Genomic DNA, 11,254 nt, shown 5'->3' with positions numbered 1-11,254 from the left:
AATATATACATCCCCTTTCCCCTATCTCCCTCATAGGATTGAAAAAGGCAGGCCAGCAGGAAGAGTGTCTCACATCCAAGGACCTAAAGCAAGCAGCCCCTGACAAAATCCGTTTTTTATCTATGTGTGTGTTGATATATAAATTATGCCATTTTAATGGCAAAGAAATATTTCAGAGACTGCCATACAGTAGCTGACTAGCTTCCAGCAGCATGTTATTCTCATATTAGTATCATTGCTCAGAGAACTCATGTCCTCCAACCAGAATCTCCAATTTATGAGACCATTTTATTACATGAAATCTAAGGTATAAATGAAACATGCTTTGTACCACTATAGGGACATAATCCTTTAATACACCCATCTCCATGAAGCCTTGTGGCTTAGATCAGTAAATCAAAGTTGTACTTTCATACCTAGTTACTATTATGTATCTTTCCACTGACTCCTGACCTTATACGTAATCAGCTATGAATTATAACCAGACTTAGAGTTTAAATGAGTACATCATTTTTTCACATAACCCAGGATGAAATAAGTTTCAAGATGAAATTAAAAGAGTCCACTCATTCAGAAACATAGGGGCATAATAAAGCAGAGCTCTCTAATTCTTGAATGTGAACAGCATTAACCATCACTGGCAAATGACAGTTTTGCAAGGGTTTCAAGATCTGACTCTAAGGTTGACATTGCCAGTGCTAGAACACCACCACAGTGCTGAAACTTTAAGTACATTATTAAGGATAAACCATGAAAAAATAATACCAGTACTGTATTTATTACCTGTATTCTGAAGAAAGAACAACAGCACCAATTGCATAAAGTTGTAAAATACCAGTAATAAACATGTATATAATCATCATGTTTTCAATTCCAATAAAACACAGACATCTACAAAGAACTATTGTGTATGTATAGGTCATATAATAAAACCATTCATTGAGATACAAGAAACATCATATTATTGGATTATATAAAACAGCTGTACAGGGTGCACACAAACTTCCCCAATCTCTCCAAATTGTTTGCCAATTACGTCTTCCTATCCTCACTCACTTAACCCAGAATTTGTTCATTGTCCATGGGAGAGCAGTAGGTAACTATCTTGTATTTTTAACCGATGTACTTATAGTGCAGTTTGTCCCCATATATAAAAAAGGAAATAAACACACATATATACACACACACGCACACACACAACAGATCTATGTCACTCCTGCTTCCTGTGCTCTTGAACGGATGCTTGTAGAGAATCCTGCACGCATTGCAGGGGCAGAAACCTGCTGACTCTGCAGATTGAAATCGTTAGATGGTTTTACTTCTAATACTCCACACACAAACCAACTGAAATCACATAGTGGTATCCCAGATCCCTGAAGACAGTCTGTTGCAGGGTGTATCTTCTGCCTTCTTCAGCAGAGTTGGCTTTTTACAGGGAGGTGGGGGAGGAGCTGTGATTCTTTGCTCGGTGTTGTGCAGGATTTTCTGCCAGTCTCCTCTCTCTTCACACAGCTTTCGCCTCCAGTCCAGGAGTTCCTGCAGCGCAGCGCTCTCGTTCTCTGAAAGTCTGAGCTGGTGGATAACCTGTTAATGAGAAGGGCAAGAAAAGAAGAATGCATCTACAGTCAATTATATTGATAATGTAAAATCATAAAGCTTACACTGGATGCTTTTCAGTACAGGAACTCTTGGCCTGCTGCTAGATCCACAAAGAGATGTAAGTGCCTAACTACCTGCCACTTTAGGAATCTAAGTCCAACATTTAGGTGCCACTGAGATCCTCAAAACCTCCACTTAGCTGTAGCCAAACCCTGGAGATGCCTAAATTTCTGCCAGTGCACACACCTAAACCTTGGCAGACTTCGCAAATTAAGCATTTCCTGCCTATCTTGCTTGCAGGGCCTGATCCAGCTGGCATGCTCTGAGCACAGCTAACCTGGACAAAAGGAAGAGTTAGGGCTGCTCCCCCACACCTCTTTTATTCAAAGGCCAATCGTTAGAACACTGTCCCAGGAAGGTAGAGACCAGGTTCAAATCCTCATGCTGCCTGATTTGGAGCAGGACTTGAACTCAGGTCTCCCATACCCCAGATGAGTTCTATGCGGTGTTCTGGGGTGGGCTCCATCGCTATCTCCTATTGAAGTTGTTCCACTTTGGGTAAAATGTATAAATAGTCATTGGACCAGGCAGAGAAAATGAGGCTGACTCTATAGCCTGGAGTGGAATTACCAGAGGTTTACATCAGTGGAAGTGAGTAGAATCAGGCCCCATGTGTTCTGTTGGTCTGTAAAGCACTCATGCACACATGGCATTGTACAAATAATGACTTTCAAAATATAGCCAGGAATTGGATTCATAATTGTTATTGTTATATTGAACGACCCTGTGCTCTGAGGTAACTACTCCCCACTATACAGATTCTATCAATTGTTGCTGAATACACACACACAGGAGCGGATTCAAAACTTATCCTCACATCATGAATGGAAATTCTAAAGCTGCTTCAATGTGACCAAGCTCAGTCTTTCTAGATGGTCAGTAGCTGGCTACTGCTCTCATTTCATTGTATACCCAACTGAACAGATGGGTGGCACAGAACATTTGCTATACATAAAGCAAAACATCCTCAGACGTTTTGTTGTATAGAACAGCCAGAGTCCCTCCTTTGACACCCCCCCCAACAGTTTTAGGCTTAAACAAAGTTTAACATTTCAATGCATAACTGTTTTGTAGCTCATTGCTACCTAGATGCGATCTTTCACACTGATAAATTCTGGATGCTAAAGTTTTGTTAATCTGTTGTTTTACATCCTAGTGATGCTATTTACTGAGCCTGCTAAAAGGGGGTGAGCCGGTATCCGTTGGATTTGATTCAGGTAGCATCAAATACCACCAATCATTCTGGGTAAATTGGTGTCCCATCCTGATGTGAATCTATAGATTTACCAGTGAGTATGGAAAATGGTAGTTCTTCCTCCCCACATGGCAAAGCATATCACCTTAGGACAAATTCAGCCTGTTGTAAACAATGTCCAATTCTCTATAAAACCACTTATAGCAAGGGCACCTTGATACGTAGGAAATGTATTGAGGTGGTCTACTGGAGGTGAAGGTGATACTCTTCATGCTATATTTGAAATGGGAGAGACATCTGCCATCTCTCTTCTATTCGTAAGAAGTATATGTCTCTCCCAAAGACACTTCTCACCTTAAGCTTTAAGAATAGATATTTTACATTGGAAATAAAAGAAAAGACCTGCGTTGGCGTCTGCCTCCCAAGAGTGTCCAATTTGAGAGTTACAGAACTCAAGTTTGCATCCTGACACAGCGAGAAACTTTGAAAAAACACTGTATACATGATCCAGGAATACATGCAAAATATTTAGGCCTATCCACAATGGGAAATGGACCATATTTTTAAGCACTTCTCTTTAAAATGTTATCAGGCAATATAGCTGTGCTCACAGCAGTTCTTCTGTAGTCATGGCCCTCTGCAGCTGCCCAGGGAGCAGGATTTGCCCCTAATCATAGGTGCATGAAGAACTATATGTAATCTGCTTAGCTCCCTGGTGATCCGTAATACTACTTGTCATAGATACGTATTAGCCTTATAATCTCTCTCAATCATATTAGGCCTAAATCAGCTATAACTATAATATCAGTATGTCAAATCTCACAGATTTACTCAGTCCAACTCTTATGCGCATCAGCAAAAGGTTTACTTGTCTATGACCTGTGTAAAGACCTCAGGATTTTGCCTATGCTTCATTGCTTCATAACTAGGCTTGGCAGAATTAGATTGCAATTTTTTTTTTGGACAGGTAATATTGATGCTTATGTTTAAGCATTTTTAATTTTTAATATATATTTACATTTTCACAGTTGAGCAAAATTATGGGTTTTAAGCTTTTTTTATTTTTATCTATTTAAATGTTCATCATTGTGGTAAATTATGAAGGGTCAGACCATATTTAGAGACAGTAGACACTGAGATATATAAAGTGAAAGCTTTATAATGTTTTAAACATAAACTGTCAACTAGCATATGGACAAGAGTGATCCAGTGGCTATAGTGTATTTGGACTTTCAGAAAGCCTTTGACAAGGTCCCTCACCAAAGGCTCTTAAAAAAGTAGGCAGTTATGGGATAAGAGAGAGAGAAGGTACACTCTTGGATCAGTATCTGGTTAAAAGATAGGATAATGGAGGGTAGGAATAAGTGGTCAGTTTTCAAAGTGGAGAGAGGTAAATAGAGGGGTTCCCCCAAGGATTTGTACTGAGACCAGTGTTCTTCAACATATTCATAAATGATCTGGGAAAAGGGATAAACAGGGAGGTGGCAAAGTTTGCAGATGATACAAAATTACTCAAGATAGTTCAGGCCAAAGCTGACTATAAAGAGTTACAAAGGGATCTCACAAAACTGTGTGATTGGACAATAAAATGGCAGAAATTCAATGTTGACAATGCACATTGCAAAACATAATCCCAACTATACATACAAGATGATGGGGTCTAAATTAGCTGTTACCTCACAAGAAAGAAATCTGGGAGTCACTGTGGAAAGTTCTCTGAAAATATCTGCTCAACGTGCAGCAGCAGTCAAACAAGCTAACACAATGTTAGGAATCATTAGGAAAGGAATAGATAATAAAATAGAAAATATTGCTGTGCCACCACATAAATCCATATTACGCCCACACCCTGAATACTGTGTGCTGTTGTGGTTGCCCCATCTCAAAAAAGATATACTAGAATTGGAAAAAGTACGGAGAAAGGCAACAAAAATGATTAGGGGTATGGAACAGCTTCCATATGAGGAAAGATTAAAAAAACTCAGACTGTTCATCTTAGAAAAGAGACAACCAAGTGGCGATGTGATAGAAGTCTATACAATTGTGAATGGTCTGGAAAAAGTGAATAAGGAAGTATTATTTATCCCTTCAAGTAACACATGAACCAAGGGTCACCCAATGCAATTTACAGGTTTAAAACAGACGTAAGAAAGTACTTCTTCACACAACACACAGTCAACCTGTGGATCTCATTGCCAGGAGATATTGTGAAGGTCAAAAGTATAAGTGGATTACAAAAAAGAAAATCAGATACGTTTGTGGATGATAGACCCATCAATGGCAACCTGCAACCCCATACTTAGAGTGTCCCTAAACTTCTGACTCCTAGAAGCTGTGACTGGACAACAGGGGAAGAATCACTCAATAAATTGCCTGGTTCTGTTCATTCTCACATGCAGCTGGCCCTGGCCACTGTCAGAAGACAGGATACTGGGCTAGGTGGACCATTGGTCTGATCCAGAATGGCCATTCTTATCATCTTGTGTTCTAACATCATATGTCAAAATATACAAAGTAAATATCCTTAAATTAAACTCTAATAAATTCTCGGCAGCATTTTTCTTTGCCTATCTGTACATTTCAATGATCACCGAAAGAAATATTCTTTTAATCTGTTTGTGTGTGTTTGGTGAAATCAACGTTCACCAACATTTACTGACAAAAATCTAAGCCTTCCAAGTCTATTCATAACATTCTGAAAAAAAAAAAAAAAAAAAAAGCAAACAACTACCTGGCTAAAGAGGAGCTTTCAACAACATTTTTTTTAAAAGTTATGCCCTGTCCATGCTGGAAGACACTAGCCAGAACAGCAAAGTTACCCAAATTAACTAGAGAACATTTTAAATAACACTATAAACTCAATAAACATTTTGTCTCAGTGTTACAGAGATTATACCTTCCGCCACTCTCATATACTCCTAAAAACCAGCTAAAGATTGAATCCAGATGATTTACTGGAAAATAAAATGTTCAACATATATCATTAAAAGGATATTGCCGATCCCTGGAGGTACCCGAATTTACCTTCCATTTTCTGTGGGGTTGGGTGCATTCAGAGAAAAGAAGCACATTTTAAACTTGGTGTAGGTCATATAGATACAGGAGTTGGTATCACTGTAGCACAGGATTGGAAGTGATATTCACATAAGGACTAATTCCTATTGACGTTGATGGGCTTTGAATCATGGTCAAAACCCAAATTGACGAGACAGGGTACATTTTATTTTCTTTACTGTTACCATTCATATCTCTGAAGACAATAGCAAGCAGTTCTGCTATATCACCCAAGGTCCCCTTTTAAGGACTGAGGAAGGTAAAGAGGGCACAAAAGCTTTTAGATCAGTGTTGAGCATAATGCTATAACTGGTGCTAGTACATTTGAGGAGGAAGTTGAATTAGAATGTCAGCTAAAAGCTTTCATTTAAAGAGCTTCAATAAATAAATAAAGTTATACATAAGTGGTGAGAGTTAAATGTATTTAATGTCAAAGTGGATCCTTTAAAAACTCCTCCTAATGTGCTATCAGGTGTGTTAAAATTATTAAATTCGATGGCATTACTTTAATGAAATTTTCATCTTTGAAAGGTACATAGAAGTGTTTGAACTGAGAAGGCTTTGTTGCTATTCGGTAACTGAGAAACAAAGGCACACAGGTGCAGGGTGAAAAGTAAGTACAATCTGACTGCCCAAAGAAATTGACAAATGCACCCTATTTATAGCATGTAGAAACTGTGGAAGCTTTAGGATACTGGCACCACCTGTGCCTGTTGTAGTTAATGCTGTGTCAGCATTTTCATTGTACACCCCATTTTGCACTTTACAAAGGCCATAAACATTTGGTCCAGGTTGCAAACGGATATACATCTTTTTTATTTATTTATTTATTTATTTATAACCAGAACTGGGAAAAAAAAAATCTGTTTGGCCATTTAAAAATTGTACACGTATCTTTCTCAAATCTTTAACCATTGGGAGACTGAAACATGTATACATCCACCCGTCTAAACAACCATTTGGCTAGTAGCCTGGAAAGTATTAGTATTTTAACTTGTATGGACAAACAAGCAATGCAATAGGAAGTGAGGAAAATACACAAGGAACATTAAATCTTTTTATGGATTCGTTAATATACTTAGATTTGGGTGAACAATTAAGAGAATAATCTAATGGATACATTTTCCTCTTTTCTGTTCATGAATTGACTTCTGAAAAGCTAACAATTTGCTCAAGTTCATTCATTTTATAAAGAGATTTACTGAACCATTTCTGTGAATGATTCTTAGCCGGTAGCATAACATTAAAAATGCAAGCTGTGCTTCTCAGTGATGACAGAATACATATTTCGCTAAGGACAAGCAGAGGAGGACATAGGGGATGGGTAAGACCTTATTATTGTGTCTAAATATAGAGCTTGTCATGAAAATTGAACTGAGAAAGCCTGGCGTATCTATTGGCAGGACAGAGACTGTACCAAGTTTAGACTGGGATTTTAAACAGGACCTAAGGAGTTAAGTACCCAACTCCCATTGAAACTCAATGCTCAATGGCAGTTTGGCAACCTAGTCTCTCGGGCCCTTTGTAAACCTACTTTGCATCTTAAGAGAGAGAGAGTTGGGGGTTAAGAGTGGGGATGTGTGTGTGTGTGGAGGGGGAAGGGTAGAGGAAGAGGAAAACAAGGATACTTACAGGCCTGGAGGGGGACTGTGTTAGGGAGACAAATGGCACATGAAGAGTGGGATCTAGAGGAAGGATTTCCAGTCCCTGAGTCCCAATCTTTTTGTCCATTAAAGTCTCCCCCTGCACTCCTGAGCTCAGTTCCCTTGGCAGTGCTGCCTCACTGGACAACAGAGCCAAGACAGTAGTGCCATGAAGACCCTTTCAAGCATTCGTGCCCAGACTAGCGTGCAGCCCAAAAACTTTCAAGAAGCAGTGATAGTTGTGGCCAAGTCATCCACCAATGAGAAATCTTAACACAAGTCCAGTCTCTCTTATCTCACCGACTCATTACACACAAAGTAGAGGAAGAGGAAGGGTGATGAGTGACTGTGTTTAATAAATTGGTTAGTCTCTAAGGTGCCACAAGTACTCCTTTTCTTTTTGCGAATACAGACTAACACGGCTGCTACTCTGAAACCTGTGTTCCTATGACAGCAAAAAGGCCTTAATTAAGAATGACCAGAACTAGTGACTTGGTTCTGTCTATAATCATGATTAGCAGTTATAACAACACTTGATAGTTTATCTTAATTGTAATCTTCAAACGGTAGTCTACACACAAGACTTTAGTGAGTTTTAACTATGTGGAAGATTCCGTTATTCTATCATTAAGATCATTTGGAACAAAACAAAAATAATAAAAATGCCAATGAGGGCAAAACATTTTCAAGGACCCATTTAAATTTAATTTTAACTCAAGTAATTTAGAAATTTACATGTAAATTATCAGATACTTGATTCTGTATTCAAAGATCAAGTGCTTTAATATTAGGGATAAGTTTTATTATCCATAAATAACAAAGAGGTTGAATCCTTGCTTTAAGTCTCAAGCTCAATGCAGCCTTAACTATAAACCCATGGCCAGTGCCTCCATAATCAACATAAATGTCTATTAAGCTCAATTTTGTTCATTTGCGTAATTCTGTTTTTTAAAATTCATTTAACAAAATTCACGGTTTTTTGGGTCACTCTCTCTTTGGAAGAGTTCCGTTTTTGTTAAATAATTCACACAAGTATGTAAATCAATTTGTTGGTCATTTTTCATTGTACTGTTTTTTTCTATTGACTATTCACCTGAAGGTAAAAAGAGGCATTTAATGACATTTATGGAAATTAAAACAGACAAATAATTCTACATGCCCAAATAATAACAGCTCAGTACTCTGAAATGCAAATTTAATTTCAGTAATTTTTGTGTGGGGCTAGTAAAGTACATTAATAAACACACATAACCATTACAGAAACTGGCATTTTGCCACAGTGTAGTTTCTATGGTCAAAACTGAATGTAAACATGTGATCCATAGACATTTATATAAAGTAACTACAGCTTATTTTACTTCTGTAAATACATTACCGATTATGTTCATTTAATGACTTTATCTACCATGGTGTTCCTTTAAACTAACCATCAGCAGATTCTGGCCATTACCATAGTTTTGTTCTTCCTCCATGAGTATTTTTACATTATTAATAAAGTCAAACTCACATAATGGAAGCCACAAGGGGGATTAAATAGCAGAAGTATCTAATGGTGGCTTTTTTTCCTCCTTACATCTGATTAGTTTTTAAAGATACTCACAAAAAAAACTAAACATGTTTTATAGTAAGAAATTATAATTAACTTTTAAAAAGCTGAATTTCCCTGACAGACATTTCGTAGATTTAAAGCCAGAAGGGACCACTGCAATCATCTAGTCTGACCTCCTGTGTAACACAGGCCATAGGATTTCACTCAGTAATTCCTGCAGAAATTATTATTCCTAAAGGAATTATTCTCCCTACTATGTTAGTGATTACTAGTGAGCGGAATAACTTGTGGTTTAATCTTGCATGTCATGCCTCTCTCTCACAAGCACCTGTTTCCAACTCCTTCTCCTTAATCATCCTCCTTAGGGTATGTCAACATGGCAATTAGACACCTGCGGCTGGCCTATGCCAGCTGATTTACGTCCACACAGGGTTTGGACAAAGGGACTGTAATCAGGCTCAGGCTGCAGCCTGAGCTCTAAGACCCTCCCACCTTGCAGGGTCCCAGAGCCTGGGCTGTAGCCCAAGTCCAAACATCTACAAAGCAATTAAACAGCCCCTTAGCCTGAGCCCTGAGAACCCGAGTCAGCTGGTACAGCCAGCTATGGGTTTTTAATTGCAGCATAGACATACCCTTAGTGCCCTGAATCCCCCTCCAACTGCCAGATATGCCTGCAAACCTCATGTGTGTCCTGATCTGACTATATCCAGACTGTAGTACCCTCCCGTCTGTTATCTATACTTGACCTCCTTTCAATTGCTCATGGTTCTTGGTTTCAAACTCCTTTCACCCCAGCTGCAGAGTTTTTTCACAATACCCCCAAAGAAGTATTCTGATTCTCCTCCCAGCTGGAAAACACTCCTGTGAACTCTTTTCTCCAGACACATTTCCCAAAATCCTCCTCCAGCTGAGAAACCCTTCCGCTATCTACTTCCAGAAACACAATCTCAGCCTTAGCTGCGGAACCCACTGCAACCTGTCCAAGAACTAGGTCTTGCCCTTCTTGCCCAGGTGTTACTAACCTGGAAAATAGGAACCAAACTATGGGTTAAATAATTTAAAAAACTGCATTTAAAGTTAAACAGAAGTAAAAATACCCCTTCCCCCCCACCCCCACAAGATAACAAGGATATGTTAAAATCCCTGTTAAGTAAATCAATTCAATATGTTAATCTGGGTTTCACTGGGAACCCAGCATTGGTAATTTAAGATCACAGTGAGGAGCAGAGATCAGCTATGATAAATGAGTTTACATGCTTCAGCATTCCATTTCAAATAGAAATGTGCCACTGGGACCCAAGCTGAATCATACAATTCTCTTGTGAATTTTGGGACATGCATTTTTTAAATACTGTCCCCTTGGACTCAATAACTTGATATTGGATCTGCATCGGAGAAGTGATCTCAGTTAATCATTCCCACAAACTGTTGATGACTTTCAATGGTTTCACTGGAACAACATATTTTGTAATATACAAGATTCCTCATAATTTAAAATCATAAATGATAAATGTATTAATTGAAAAGGCATGAATAACTGCCAAATGCATGAGGCTGGATACTTACACTGGTATAAATCTGGAATAATTTTGGAAGGATCAGTGGAGTTATACCAGTTTAACTCCAATGTGAGAGGAGAATCAGGGGCATAATTAATATAGACTGTATTCACCTTCTTGTGAATGAGAGCAAAATCTGTCCCTTTATGTTTAAATTGCATGTTATTAAATCACATAAGAATGTTTTGCACCATGATTTTCATACACCAGACATACTAAGCTAGATTTCAAACAAATACTGTATAAATCACTATCACAGGAAGTCATAACATAGCTGGATATGGAAAAGCACTGAATAATCTTCTGAACAGAAACAAACTTTCTATTTATGCAGTCTAAAATAAGGATAAGAACATGATATACTTCTGAGAATAAGTGATTGCTATAAGGAGCAGGAAGGAATACTACCACATATGAATGCCATTTCATATATGTCTGGGTGCATTATGGCAGGTTTCTCTTTCCTTTTAAGCACCAACTATTGGTCACTTCTAGAGGCCAGTTCCAACACGGCAAATCCCATGTCCTGTCCTAAATTCAGAAAATAACTATTCTTCCCTGCTTCCAGCTGTTATTGTCCTTGGGTCTGATTCAA

General features: G+C 38.4%; 1 protein-coding gene across 8 annotated transcripts in view; it reads right to left on the bottom strand.

Annotated features, from left to right (window-relative positions):
- Positions 1 to 312: 312 nt before the first annotated feature.
- MYO16 (myosin XVI) overlaps positions 313 to 11,254 on the bottom strand; it is a 607,668-nt gene continuing 596,726 nt past the window's right edge. For 5 of the 8 annotated variants that reach the window (XM_073349543.1, XM_073349518.1, XM_073349535.1 and 2 more), the window contains exon 35: positions 314 to 1,584. In XM_073349543.1, coding sequence (XP_073205644.1) covers positions 1,351 to 1,584 — 234 coding nt within the window. In that variant the 3' untranslated portion in view covers positions 314 to 1,350. Of the gene's footprint in view, positions 1,585 to 11,254 lie in introns of all 8 variants that reach the window. The other 3 variants (XM_073349563.1, XM_073349582.1, XM_073349573.1) reach the window with 3 other exon arrangements.

Source organism: Lepidochelys kempii, chromosome 1 (genome assembly GCF_965140265.1).
Source record: "Lepidochelys kempii isolate rLepKem1 chromosome 1, rLepKem1.hap2, whole genome shotgun sequence".
Taxonomy (NCBI): domain Eukaryota; kingdom Metazoa; phylum Chordata; order Testudines; family Cheloniidae; genus Lepidochelys; species Lepidochelys kempii.
Note: the sequence above shows the minus strand (reverse complement) of the source record. Positions and strands in the feature narration are given on the sequence as shown.